Source organism: Platalea leucorodia (genome assembly GCF_965183815.1).
Source record: "Platalea leucorodia genome assembly, chromosome: 5".
Classification (NCBI taxonomy): Eukaryota; Metazoa; Chordata; class Aves; order Pelecaniformes; family Threskiornithidae; genus Platalea; species Platalea leucorodia.
Window position 1 is genome coordinate 83,139,292 of NC_138827.1, and position 15,226 is coordinate 83,154,517.

The 15,226-nt window shown below is 37.3% G+C and overlaps 1 protein-coding gene across 2 annotated transcripts in view; it reads right to left on the minus strand.

Moving 5' to 3' along the window:
• SLC4A10 (solute carrier family 4 member 10) overlaps positions 1-15,226 on the minus strand; it is a gene marked incomplete at both ends in the record, with an annotated part of 161,699 nt that overhangs the window by 8,920 nt on the left and 137,553 nt on the right. For both annotated transcript variants that reach the window (XM_082313768.1, XM_082313767.1), the window contains 8 exons: positions 1,008-1,130; positions 1,785-1,958; positions 4,353-4,421; positions 5,825-6,076; positions 8,858-9,019; positions 9,523-9,636; positions 9,884-10,045; positions 12,919-13,024. In XM_082313768.1, coding sequence (XP_082169894.1) covers positions 1,008-1,130; positions 1,785-1,958; positions 4,353-4,421; positions 5,825-6,076; positions 8,858-9,019; positions 9,523-9,636; positions 9,884-10,045; positions 12,919-13,024 — 1,162 coding nt within the window. The remainder of the gene's footprint in view (positions 1-1,007; positions 1,131-1,784; positions 1,959-4,352; positions 4,422-5,824; positions 6,077-8,857; positions 9,020-9,522; positions 9,637-9,883; positions 10,046-12,918; positions 13,025-15,226) is intronic.

Here is a 15,226-nt window from a genome sequence, read left to right on the forward strand (position 1 = left end):
TCAATCAAGACTTGTCCTTCATTTATTTGGACCCAGTACTGATGTTCCCTAACAGTTGACATCGATCAGGTGGCTGATACCAGGGACAAAGGACAAAGACCTCTGTCCCTTACACATAAAGTTACTTTGTATTCCCACAGTTTTATATGATATTCAACCAAGCAATTCATGAAGCAGCAGCTAGATGAAAATGCTATCAAGCAGGCGCAAAACTGGTTAGAAATCTACAATCAGAAAGATATGCGTTTCACTGTCAAAATACAGGAACATTCTGAGTAAGAATCTGTACTGTATTGAGTTTGTAAGAAATGATCTGAAACACATATCCTTTGAAAGGAGATGAGGAGTCCAGATCTGAAACAGTCACCTGGGTGGTAGTGCCACAGGCTCTAAGTACAAGCCTGAGGATTTGGTTAACAGGGGTAAGCAGTGTCACTGAGCTTTTCATTAGAAAGTGCAAGTAAATTGTTTCTGCAGCAGCAGAAGGAAAATGCTGGCCCAGAGTGTAATAGGGATACTGCACAGGGTTATGACACTGCTGAGCAGGGAGGGCACAGGGTGATGGCATGTGACCTATGTATGGCTCAGATCTAGCTGGGACATGCCATGCCCCTTAAATTCTGCAGTGATCTCCTCAGCAGGGACGAGACCAGTCCCAATGCAGCATCAAGTTGCCCCAGGCATCTGAGGGCCTTCCTACAGACACAGGTTCATCCCTGCACGTCATCTGAGTGGGTCTCAGGAGCAATGCCAGGAACACTGTAGATACTATGTTATATGACAGTATGGCAGCATAAGAATCTACATCTAGTAGACATCCCCACCTAAGCCTATTAGATTTGTAACCTTAAAAGAATTTCTGTAAACCTTGAAAATATTACAGCGTATACTGTTAACAAGTCTGCCTGTTGCATGGAATATGCCTTATTTACAGAATTTTCTCTAAATGACTGAAGGAGAAATTGATAAAGTGCTACACACCAAGAAAACCTGAAACCATGACCCACCTCTTTCTCAGCATCTTCCAGTTTCTTTTTCTTGCTCTCGGGCATCAAATCATCTAACCAACTGAGCTCCCGCTTAGTAAAAAAGAAATCCATGAGTTTTCGGACAAATACCAAAGCTAGGACCTGTAAAGATATTAATTCAAAGAATTAGGAAATTAAGCAAGTAAAACTAAAAATTATGCTTGTAGAGGAATACTTTTGAAAGTGACCACAGTTTACAGCTAGAATTTTACCCTTTAATTTGGATAGGCTAACAGCTGGTCTTCCTTTGTTCAGATGAGGTATGGCTTGAAGGATTTAACAATCACTGAGGTCAGCAGGTACCTTTAATTTTCAATTAGTGAAATGATCAGAGAAATAATCACTTAAGCAGCAGAAGAGATTTTCCTTTTATTTCCAGGAAGAGACAGAATTATTCAGTAAAGTTCCTCAGTGCAATGAACAATCTTCCTTAATGAGTGAATGTTCTTTCTGTAAAATGATTAAGCACTACTCCTTAAATAAAAACATCAAGTAAATTTTTTTTTTTTCCCTAAGAGAAGAATTTTCCCTAAGAGAATACAAAGCTGGGCTATCCACACATATAAACAGAGCGCAACCTACGCTCAAACTACAGGCTATATGTAGAATTTTTCCTTACTTCAGTATGAATTGTCCTTTAACATTGAATCAAATCAATATTGTAATTACCTGCCCACAGTTGTTTTTTTTTTTTCTTCAATAATAATTATCCACAAGTGAAAAGGGATTTTTAGAGGAAATAAAAAATATTCATACCATCATAGGAAAGACAATGGCAGCTCTTGAAACCTTTATAATCCACAGAAGCACAAGACAACTCAGCTGAATTACAGTGAAGAGATGGACCTTTCTAAGAGGAACATGCCTCAGATAAATAAAATCTGGCTGATGCTTTGCAGGCATCCAGAATAATTTTATCCTGTCAAAAAGCTGAAAGAGAAATTTTAAAAAGTTTCAAAATGAGATGCATCAAAATGAGCTGTAGGATCATCCATGCTGACATTCACACAGTGCCTAAGAGATCCTGAATATCCTAAGAATCTGGCTTGTTATTCTAAAGGCAAAAACTGTGCAGAAGTTCAGGAGCACAGAAAAAGACTCAGTTACAATCATGAGTCATGAATCTATACTAGTCCAACAGTGGTAAAGGACTCATCTTCTCTCCAATTGAGCCACCAGAGTAAGAATGAGAATTGTATTATTTAAGTTTAATTATTTGGTTAGTCATACTTCTTAAATTCCTTTCAATTTTAAGACACGTGTCTCCCTAGGTATTTCTATTGCAGATGTGCTGAGATGTTGCATTCCACTGAATTATATTCCCTACAGTCATACTCCAGGAAACATCCTGCTCATAACTGCATAATAGGTTACACACAAAGAAAACAGTTACTTTAAAGTAGTACTGCTAAGATTTCAAGTCAAGAACTCTTAAAATTAGGCAAAGCCAGACTTCAAAGTAGACATGAATCAACTGTGAATCAAACTGAATGGAAGCTGGTTGATCCTGTTGGGCATACGCACTATTACACCGCCTTTCTAATACATTCTAAACTTCTGTTTTTCAACAACTGAGCTCTGCCTCCTTTAGCACACAAAAAGCTGATCATGGAGGGATCTCTTCAGCCTTTTATCTCCTGCAGATGAAACTCTCTTTTTTTTTTTTTTCAAGTTTACTTCACCGGACACTTTATCCCAGGCTGTTTTCTTTTCCCTATTGCACTTTCTTTACAAAACCAGGAACAAAACAAAACAAAACAACAACAAAAAAAGGCCAGCCAGAAAGCCAACTGCCATGTCGGAACGTACATGAGGGGTTCTTGTTTTTCAGACCCATTTGGCTCCATACTGACCCGAGACTTCGTGTCAGCTGCTGTGGCACAGTGATGATGGTGATGCACCATTTCTCCCTGCATGGATGAGCCATGCTATATTCACATAGTCTTCAGGAATTTCAAGTTCCAGGGATTTTTATTGAGCATGTGCAAACTGCATTTTTAAAGGCTTATAATTTGGCCAGATTTGAGCAGATTTCTTTTTCACAGAAACAGCAAAAAGCACATCCTCCCACAAAAGCCATCTTATCAAATCTCAATTCCTTGTCCCCACTTGGGGGAGGGAGAAAGGGAGGATGCTATCACTTTTCCAAGTAAAGATAGCCAGATTTTAGCATGCCTTAAAAACACTCAATAGTGTACATTCTCATACCCTTGTTCTAAGAAACAGCTGAACCATATTAAGTTGAAATTATCTAAACCTCAGTAAAAGCCAAACTACACTTCTTAGAATATCAACCCAAATGGTAAGAGCTAGGCAAAGTTATAAAAGAAGAGTCTCTGAATAGAAAACACCAGTCAAAAAACAAGAGATGTTGCCAGCTTTGCCTATAAATAATAGGGAGGTAAAAAAACGCAAGACATTTTTAACTTGCAATCAAAAATTTAAATATAATGAAAGAAACAATCAGGCATTTTCTTTGCTCTTTGTATTTGACAACCTTTTGCACAGTATAATTCATGTTTTCGTCATGCGATTGTTCTTTCTCAATTGTCTTGGAAGTGTATCAATATCTCAACTTTTGAAAACAAACAAAGGCACACTTGAAAATTTGAGTGTTTGTGTCAGATGGGCTGAAAGATTTGACACCATGCCATTTAACACTGCAGTCATCCAGGAGAAACGGTACACAGCATACCATTACCAACCCTGACCTGAATGCTGGAGTGCCTGGCTTCCGCCAGGGGCTCCTACTTAAGGCCGCTGCAGGAATGCCGCCCTTCCACTAGACTCGCCCTTCATCCCTGAGGCCAGAAATTAAGTAGCATGGGACTTGCAACAGTTCCACTTCCCTGCCTGGGGCATTTATTTGCACAGGAAGTATCTTCAAAATCTCACCTATGTTAGTTTTAGGGCGAGTCAGCCAAAAGCCTCATATAGGCAAAGTTCAAGATCAAGTTTACCACTACAAAAGCACTAACTTGGAAGCTGAAAAGGCAGCAGGGAAGCAAGTGAATGGGGAAGCAGGGGAGAGGGAAGAGATCCTGATAGTTGTTACTCAGTTTTTAGGCTCAGCCAAAATTCCCTTGATAACAAGGGAGAAGAGAAAACTCAGCACCTAAAAAATAAAAAATTGGAGCACATTACCTAAAGGGAATACGTTATTTAGAGAGAATCCATTTTCCTTTTTAAGTGAGTCACTTTCAAGAATTTAAAGTTGGCAACATTCCTTTAAGGTAATACACAAAAGATAATAAAATAATAAGAATAGCTACACATTTTATAGAAAGCATCTTCAGTAACACACTCTTCATAAATCCATTTTACCTGAATTCCCTTTAGAGATGAAGCACCCATGTAAAGAAATACTCCATAAAGTACTGGCATAGGAATAAACTGCACAAGAAGCAGAGCAAGGGAAGAGCATATTAAATACCATTTAACAATTTTAAATGCTTCTAGAAAGACATTCTAAACAGTTGAAATTCAAAGTGCCATATGCCTGCATTAATCAGACAAGTTGTAAATTCAGAGTCACTCAATTACAAATTAATAATGTTTCTCAGAGTACAAAGCAAAAGAAAAATCTGGCTCTACAGTTTTATTTTCCTCTCACGGCCAGTTATTACAATATGCTTTATTCACTATTAATAAAATTAACAGAACTATACGAAAAATGAAAGTGTTTGATATTTACTTAAATTCTTTACTTAAAAGTCTGTTCAGGAGAGCATCTGAATAGTAAAGCTATAATCCTCAGAAAAATGTTCCAAGATACACATAATATACTTCTTCATAACATACTTTTTCATGGCTAAAAGAAATGTTCTGTGCTGTAAGCATTTAAAAATGGGTGAATGACTTCTATGGAATGGTTTTGTAAGAGACTGTTTTAAATGTTAGGCTCTCAGTATATGGTCTGTAGGTAAAGGAATATTTCCATAGATAAGTATCTGTTTTAAATACTAAATATACAAAACGCATGTCCGCTGTGTTTTCAAAGTGAAGGTTTTATGATATACTTAATAAAATACTACTGGGAAGTACAAGTTCTAAGGACTTATTGCCTTCACTGTGACAACATGCAAGTCTAAATTCTGGTCTTGCTGAAGCCAGTAGCAAAACTCTCACTGATTTTGCAGAGGCCAGGTAATTCTTAAAAAAACTAAGTATTATGTATATAGATGGTATTGCATATGCATATAATTGCATATTATGCATATATATGCATATAATGCATATTAACAGCTGGACCTGATGATCTTAAAGGTCTTTGCTAACCTAAACAATTCTATGATTTTATATAACTGGACACTCAGTTTCAGGACACTGGTGAGCCGTGTTGAGTGTGCAGGCAGCATGAGGGAATTTTTGTGTTCATTTTGAAGAAAGGAACCATAGAATGTTTCTTGCAACTGTGAAAATATTTTTAATTTATCCATAAATCACAAAATGTTTTAAATTTTCTAAATAAATTTACTTATTGCTATAACTTAGCAAGACTTTCACGATAGTTTGCCATGGGCCCCAAGTATAGACAAAGGGTGAATCTTCATATACTACAGGTCAATGGCAGAATTCTCTTTGACTTCAGTCAGGCCAGGTTTTCATTACAAGGTTTTTGTTTTAAAAAAAACATTTTATTACACAAAATTAGAATTCCACTTCAGATTATCACTGTGTAACATTATGCTAGTTAGTAACATGCCTGGAAAGGGCACTCATTAAATAATACAGTAACAACAGTGAAATGTTCAGTGCAGTGCAGTATTTAGGTTTTCCTTACTTCCCCAAATTACCTTTAGGATACTTGTCAAAAAGACAGATGAGCCCATAAGGATAAAAATCATGAGCCCCGTGACTCTTTGCTCCCGGATTCCAAGAAATTTTGGCTGCTCCCCTGGAGCGGAGCACTCTGATTCCAGTTTTAAGCTGTTCACATGGGAAATAGAGAGGACAGTGGCTGCAACAAACCACGGCAACCCCATAATAGAGCACACTCCAAGCATGACTGCCACCATGAGTAGGTCGAGATGGTATCCACATCCTTTCTGTTAAAAAAAGTAACAACAGCAAGATGATATAAAATGACATCTGAATTAAGGAAAACACTCCTGGCAGGCATTCCTAATGAACAGTTAGAGACAATTTAAAAATTTGTGACTTGTAGGAAAAAATAGCGTTCTTCTATGTGTTACTCAGGTTCGGTCAGTAGTGATGGCAAATCTAAGGGGAATTCCTATTAGTTCACAAGAAATGCTTAACGTTATTAGACTCATTCCAGTTATGAGTTAAGTGTACATATCATAAATCCACTTTACAATGGGCACCAAATACCTTTTGCTGCTTACAAAAAAGATACTAGTAAGACAACAGAAAATACGTATATTTTCTGTTTTAACTAAATCTCTTCCACGGATGACAGTAAGCAGAACATCCAGCTGCACTGCCAACTCTTCCACTGCACTAATCTTAATAGACCCTCCAGCCATCCTTACACAGGCAGCAGAAAAATATGTATTTTGATTCTTTCCTACACAAAAACTCTTAAGTTAACACTTGCAAAGTCAGTTTATGCTATAGAGGGCCATAAAACCACATCAATCCTTTTAAAGTTTTTATAGATGGTAACCACATGATGGTAGTAAGTTTTCACTAATGTACTTTCATCTTACCTAAGAACAGATAGCTAGAAATTAAGAGAAATTAAACTATAATTAAGCTATATATTAAATTAAACTATAAAATAATATTCACCATCAGGCACTGTTTTACTGTTTCTCTGTTCAATACTTAAAAGTAGTATCATAAACATTCATATGAGAAGTCAATACAAAACCTTTGGGTTTGGATCATCCCTAGTAGTCAAATACTCCATAAATTTACCAACAGGAGAATGTTGCTTTGCTTTTGTAGTAGTGGATAAAACTCTTTGGGCGAATCTTAGATATATTTAAAAACCTGCAAATACAACCTGCACTTGAAAATGACTAATGATCTGCATCAAGCTTGGTTGTATAGATATCTGTTACTATAGCTGAGAGGGATATTTCTTTTCAATTTTACTAAGTATCCAGGACCACCATGCAGCTGCAAGCAGGAGCTCAAACTATTTTCCTTTAAAAGTCAGGTAGTTATCGCCACAAAATTTTGCAATAGGGCAACAAATCCAATATCATGGTCTGATGAAACAGTGATGTTCATGCAAACAATGTGAATATGTTGAACCATAATTTTGCCTGTAAACCCATGCAAATGCCTTTTGACATAAAAAAAGTAACTAAACTAAACTTGGAAGGGTTTGCTATAGAGACTGCCAAAAGCTGAAATGTGCACTATTCAGAATTTGCTATGGGAAGTATAAAAAGAGAGGGGAAAACGAGTTGGAAGCAAACAAATCATTTCTTTCTGAAGACAACTTTTACTTCTAAAATGGGAAGCGTCTGGGTTTATGAAAATGTAAGCCACATATCGAAATGAAAATGCCATCTTATTTGCTTACATTATTTAAAAAGGGGAATTCATATAAAGTAAAGAAAACTAAGAGAATCAACTCCAGCAACCTTCCTTCACTCCCCAAAAGCGCTTGAGTCTTATCTCCAAGACACATCTTGACAAACTCAGAGATGTGTCAAACACAGATATTAGTTACACGCACAATGCACTCAAAGAAAGAGTTTAATTCTAAATCCTAAGAGACACCTTTTTTTACCTTCTGACACATTTATGAGGAATGTATCTGCTAATGCATACAGAATCCGAGAGCATTTCCTCACATTCATACATGATCTGAGGAACCTGACATATGGGAAGAAAAGGAAGCATAGCAACAGGTGATGCTACACCAGACCCCAGCAAAACTAAAACGCAGCAAGACAAGGGGGCAGCCAGGAGGACCATCTGACTCCCAGATGCCAGTGCTGAAAAAACACATTCCAAAGCTTGGCAGCAAATTCCTGCATCTGTCAAGTTAAACCACATGCAATGCTATGGATTGACATGAAGAGCCAGGCTGACAAAGAGGGCAAAAAAAGAACATATCAAATGTCACAATCATCCAAGAAGAGGCAGTGCAAAGTGAAGGTTGCAAATGCATTTGCTAAAGCAACTTGGGATTGGATTGCTGCTTATTAAAAGTATGTCAAAAAAAGCCTAAGCTCGCTGCATATACATGTACAGAAACCTGCTGCTAGATTTTGCCCAACAGTTTTTTAGAGGGGTGATGTCCCTTTTTCTCTCTCCATCTGTAGGCAACTAAAGTGTTAGAGAACAGAGCAGGAAGTTGTCCTATGTTGTTTTAAGAACCCATTGTGCCTCTAAAGCTCAGTTTTATTCTTCTCCCTTTTTAAGATAGGAAGGGCATTAAAAAAAAAAAAAGGGGATGGGTAGAACCACAGAGAAGGATGAAGAGAGGAAAAAAAAAATAATCTTATATTACAAAATAACCCCTGAATAGTTTTTCAAAATCCAATCCAGTAGAACAATGCTGTCAATATCTGAAGAGGCAATTAATATTATGGTACTTAAGGAAATTATTAACTTCCAGATTTTTTTCTTTAGGTGAATGGCTATCATACTTCTAATAAAGCATAGAGGATAGCACTTCCTTGATTGAGAATCTCTGTTCCAAATCACATTCATAAAGACTTCTATAAGGCAGCGAATCACTGACACAGGGCACAGGTACTACACAGACCAACAGAGAAAAAGTGTAACAATTTAAAGGGATGCTATGTAATGTATAATAAATCAGCAAACTGAAGTAGATGAAGGTACATTACATAACCTGAAGCAGAAAACAACAGTGAAAATATAACTATTTGACTGAATACCTTTAGTTTGTGTTCTTTTCTATTGATAATGACAGCTGTGATCTGCTGGTCCATAAAGATAAGGATAGTACAAAGCAGGGCTGGAATTACAGCAGCTATCACCGTCCACCAAGGATTAGGCCCCAAAGGAGTAATAAACCAGCCACGATCGTCTCTGGTGGGCTATAAAAACAGTCATGCATGACCATTCAGAACTCTAAAGATTATTTACATTTCAACTTCACAAGAATACATACAAAAACATTAGGAGGATATGATTTCCTTTAAAATGAATCTATGCAAGAGTACAGAAAAATGCTAAACTTCTATGATACCAAAAAGAGAAGTTACATGTAATAAAATCATCTGGGATATTACAGACTTAGTTGTATTTGATACAATGAGCCCAGAATTTGGAAGGAGCCCCAGAACATTACAGAAGTCTAGGATTTGCGTAATTTGAGCCAGGTTGGTCCTCACACAGAAGACATTAGGAAGCGTGAAGGGTCCTGCTGGGAGAAGCTCATTTACATGGGCCGCTAATCAGAGAGGTTGCATAGTACTTGGTTAACACAAAAAATTCAGAATATTATCACTACTCCCTGATGATAAAAAAATATAATAAACTCACTATAGCACACTACTTTGTCAAAATAACAAGGCTGTGCAATTTATCAACAAATTACCTTAAAAGCATTTGGAACCTGAAGTTTTGGTGATGGAATCCCAATGGCATAGTCAATTAAAACCATGGACAAAATAGTGAGAAAGACAGCAAAATCGCTGACAACAGATCGTACCTACGATTATTGAGAGAAACAACAATTTTAACTAAAATATTCATGCGTGACCTAGGATTTATTTTTCTTCACTCTTTCAAGCCATTTTGTGCTTACAGCTAGAACCATGCTTATTCTGATACAATTTTCTAACAGAGAAAAGATGCAGGGTCCACTTCATCAGCAGTTAATTGAATTTGCAATGCGGATGGAATTCATGCTTACACATGACTAATGACAACTTTTGAATTAAAAAAATGGCACACACCTTTGTTGGGAAGTATCGGCTAGTTTTGAACTGCTTCAGTGTGGATGACAGCGTTACTGTAGAAAAGAATAAGATGACAGACCAAAAGAGGACATCTGGAACATAAGGGCCATGATGACCACAGGCTCGTCCAACAAACTCTCCATGAAACTTTTTACATTCCTATCAGGGAGAGTAAAGTAGTATTGTTCTGAAAAATATCCATGCTTACAGTGATATTTTCTTTCCAATTACTTTCCTAAATTGCAAGCAGGTTGTATTACTAGAAATAGTAAAATAATTTTTAGATATTTCTTGTTTTAAAAATTAAAACTCCTAATGTTTGTATCTAGTCTGCCTGGAAAACTCTCAAACCTTCAAAAGAATCTCTTTTTTAACCAGAATTAAATGATGAAATCAGTAACACATACCATAAATAAAGTCATTAATATAATAAACCCAGATTTATTTCAAACTGAACAAGTACACTTATTTATTTTCTGTTTACAAACACAGATTTGCACTTCCCAATTCCTTCCAAGAAAGGAAACCGAAGTTCAAAAGCTACCAAAAGAAACGCTGCTCCTGGTGCATTCTCAAGAACTGATTTTTTGTTTTAACTTCACAGGCCAAGCAATTCACGAAAAAGCTACTTAGAATGTACAGTATTAGCCTGAAAGGAGACCAATACATTTAATACCACATGGGGGCAGCACATTCCACAAATTATCTTTTTCTTAAAAAAAGCAATCTGATAAAATGCAGCAAACCCCCAAATCTGTAACATTAATTCTATCCAATATAATATCTGATCAGATATGCAGATACAGTAGAAAACATATCTAATAATTCTCCAATACCATCCTTAGTTGTTTAAAATCGTGTTTGTTCCAAGGTAACAAGCAGAGAAATAGAGAGTAGCTCTGAAAACATGAGCTATAAGCTCTGGACTCGCAATCCTTTCCTTTCCCTTTCCAAATCCCTCCACACATAGTAAGCAAAAAGAAATGGAGCACCCAGACGCAGAGATTCCAGGCAGCAATATCCTGCCAGATCAGGATCTTCCAGTATCAAATGAACTGGGTCATTGGCTCATCAGACTCATGTCACAATACCGTGGCTTGACATGTTATGAGAAACTTTGGCTTTGAACAAAGGCTTGCTTGAAAAAAACCACAGTTGCTATTTGATGACTGTGAGACAAAGGAGCACAAAACTTTTTAGATTGGTAGAGCAGTGGACCTGGGATAAATATGATGCACTTCTGACTGATAAAATAAAGGTTTTAGATGGGGGAAAAAAATCTCAGGAAATCCAGGAGATATTCTCAAGATTCTGGGACATCAAAAAGAAAACTTGGCCTGGCCTGAGCTAGCCCTTGATGTTGGCACAGCACAGGGATGAATTTCATCATATACCTACTGAAAAGGATTTTGTCACCATCAGAATAAAGACTTTGCTCACACTCGTTTTGTCCTAGATAGCAAAAAAATTTATTGGTTTTAAGAGAGAGCACCAATCTAGATCTTCAGAAACTTGGGAACTTTTATATCAGACACAACAGGAAGAAATAAGCACTGAAAAAAGACAGTGGGGTAAGACTGACCAAATATCTAGAGACAACTAGGTCTAATCTTTTACTGCAATTCCCTAGAGCAGGAGAATTGAAGCTTCCTGATGATGCTTGCAAGAAATAAATACATCAAAGTACGAAAAATTTCAGTTATTTGTTTGACAACTATAGGAACTCATAGGAAAAGTTGGTCAGTTATACTGCTATCTGTGTAAACTCAAGTTTCGGTAATAAGCTTTTACAGAAGTTTTAAAGGGTTTTATATAATGCAGACGGTCTTTTACATTTATAGTTAAAACAAAATCTGTTATTTTAAATCTCCTCAGCTGCAAATGTACTCTGAAAAACACTGTCAGAGATCTGAGAAAGTGAGAGGAGGAGTCTGCCCCTGCACAGATGCTCTTAGAGTGTGCTGCAATTTCGAGAATATTCATTCTGGATTGCTGGAATCCCTCAGGCCAGCAGTTCTCAACTTTCTCTCTGCTGTTGCCACACCAACAGAGTTGAGGAGCAGTCCTTGCTATCAAGACAGAGCAGCCATGGAAGGCAGCGCTTGTTTAACTCGTGATAGGAGAACACCAGTTCTTCTGCATTCCTGCCTTTGAAAGAAAAAAACAGTATCTGCCGAAGATGGTCCACTGGATTGGCTTTGAAGCGTTTCATTTGGTTATGCTTACAATGTGGTTAATTCAGTTATATTTTTGAGAGAACCCTTCAGTTGGTGTCTTTTGCACTCAGTTCTCTCTGATTGTGTAATGAAATTATCTATTTGTGAGAAAAAGTGGTGGACTGATCTCAGTACGACATTTTAATCAAGTTGTAAATGTTGCTTTAAAGAAGGCAAACCTGAAGTAATAAATCCTTTAAAGCTAGAAAGGTGTACCATTTAAAAACAAGCTCCGTATCTATGCAAGCTCCCCAAACTGTCTGTAGCTTGTTGTTCCTCCCCACCCCCGGAAAAAAGTTACACAACTAAGACATACAACACTGAAGGCCTACGTAAAGAGAGAAATCTCGTCACTGAACAGAAAATGTTACAAAATTTCTCCCCTTCCTCTCCTTTATAGCACGAACAGCTGTAAGAATGTTTTGGGCAAAATAAATGCTCCTAGAGTCTTTCTAAACAAGGGAACTTTGGTATTGCCATCTGGCAGAATTTAGGACAAATCCATTGTCATTGGACGTGTTTAGACTTTATCTCAGTCAAACTCCTGTGCTAGTGTGTCAAGAAATTTCCAACGCAGGGCACAAAACGCACATACTTGCCTTACTGTGTACTATCAACGGCTGCAAAATGCTTACAAAAGGAGATAATGCTACAAAGTCTATGCTAATCTTTGTTCAGTTAAGAATAGTTTATGCTTATTTGAACAAATATGATCAGAAAAAACATGGTATTTTTTTCAATATATTTGCTGCAATAGGAGAGATAAAATTATTTATGCTTATGCCTTTATTTATTAAGTTCCAATACTTCACTTACTGACACAGTTAGGTTCCCCCATGGCACATCAGATGCAGATATATTGTAGTCCTGCCAATATTGTAAGGTTTTATTGCTAGGATGTTCTGGTTCCACACAACTGCATCTGAAAAGACAAAATAGTATTTTTTTCCTTAATAATAAAAGATGTATCAGATATTAATCCAAATTATCAACTTTATGACATATTGAAATTATGCTCTAATTTGCCAGATAATTTTAGTTCAAATGATAATTTCAGTCCAGCACCAAAGGCTCTGTGAACATGTGTGTCCATTGTTTTTCCTTTCCCCACAGCTGCTTTAAAAGCATGCTTTCCATTTGAAATTGTGTATTTTAACACACAAAATGTGACGAGGCAGTGTGGGAGGACAATATTGCAAACAGGCAATTTAAACTCAAAATTAAGTCTTTAAAGCCTCTGAAGCAACTGTAGGAGGCTTTTTCCTTGACAAAGCCTTCAAAATATGCAGGATACTTTGTAGGTTCCAAGATGTCAAGTGTGCTTTGCAGTTCTCTTTAAATTAATTCTACTTTATAAATCTACAGTACTATCTATCCTGCTAGTATTTTAATGTGCTTATGATGGCTGTAAATAAATTCTGTATTCTCCTTTCTGATAAAGTTTTCAGGAGTAGCTGGGGACAGGATAACATCTGACTATAGAGTGGAGAGCCATTAAGCGTACATTTGCATTGCAGTTCTAGAAGAGTATCAGTTTATTCACTTAGCTACGCCATCTATTTTCTCTGTGGCTGTTTATCTTTCCCCAAAATGACAATTCTCATCTAGATTTGTAATATTTTCTGTATAAGAAATTCTACCGTCTACATTATGAGTATGGAATAGTGCCACAGTATTTCAATTGCAATACTATAAATGTGACAACAGCTGCATTTAATATATACAGAGAGAGATGCAAGTTGTCTTCGTGCAACTCTTTGCTTTTATTTTAAATGCAGCTATTTATAAGAGAAAGAAAAAACTCTTGCAGCCCATGAACAAAAAGCAAAAAAAACCCAAAAGCAACAGCATTCAGAGAAATAGAGGGCCTGAGCCAAAAGTCATTGAAATAGACTGGGTCTTTCAAACATATTTCATATGCTTTGGATCAGGCCCCCAGTGCAGAATTAACGCGTGTTCAATGCGTAGTTCAAAATATTACAAAACAGGTTAAATGAAGCACATCGCTACTAGTGAGCTATGGTAGCATAATAAAGTCAACGAACGGTATGTCTATGTTATCGCAAGGGAGTAGTTGATGTTCATGCAACAATACAGAGGTGGCTATTTCAGGTTACTGATGTTTCCCGTGAGCACAGGGGCTCCCTGCCCCTGATGTCCATCGCTGATCGCAGACTGGCCAGACGCTGGGCGATGGCCCATTGGGGTTTGATTACAGTAGGCCAAGGTGATGTGGGCTGTTCAGTCACAGTCACTTTCTCACTAGAAGGGAAGACTGTGCATGTCACCAACACTACATGGTACAGCTACTCTTGCTGCAAACTGCAAAATTACATTCAAAAGTTAGAGAAGCCAAAATTTGCCCACTACAAGAGATCTATGTGGAATTTCTATTACCAATGAGCAAGAGACTATACATACACCTATAAGTATATTTTCTAAGCAATACATTCAGCTCCAAATACAGTACCAACTCAGCAACGTACTCCCATGCCTTTTAGTGATAAGGAGTCAGCAATCATCTTCGTTATGCTAAAAGATAAAGAACGATTCATTTGATTCTCTTTCATCACGGCTAGGAAGAAACCGCTTTTTTCATGGCTAGCATATAGGCAGGGAAGAATCTGACCTTGGTTGTGGTGGCAAAAGCACAGGTGTCACTATAGCGAAAAAAAAAAATCTCTGCTGCCAATCTCGCAATATACCCATTTCATCACACTGATAACAGAACAATTCTTTTTTTATCTTTACACTTTTGGCTACTGCAAGACGTTCTGATCTCCTGGGAGCAATTCAGATGTCTAAATGTGGGTGCCTATATACCCCCTGGTATCTGTGACACGCACAACGGGTTGGCACGTATGTGAGAGGGTCTATGGTGACTCATGCCTTTGCACGGCAGCTGGAGGCTGAGAGATCTAAAATGGCACTAGATACCCAGTCACAGGTCACTCCCTTCTGTATTTAAAATGTCTGTATTTTGCAACTAGGCAGAAATCAGTGGAGCTTGCTTTCTTCTAGGGTATTTAAACATCTAATACAGTCTGTTACAAAGTGGCTTATAAATCTGAGGTAGACTAATAAACCATTTCAGACAAGACAGTCTTCAGGAAACTGCAGGAGA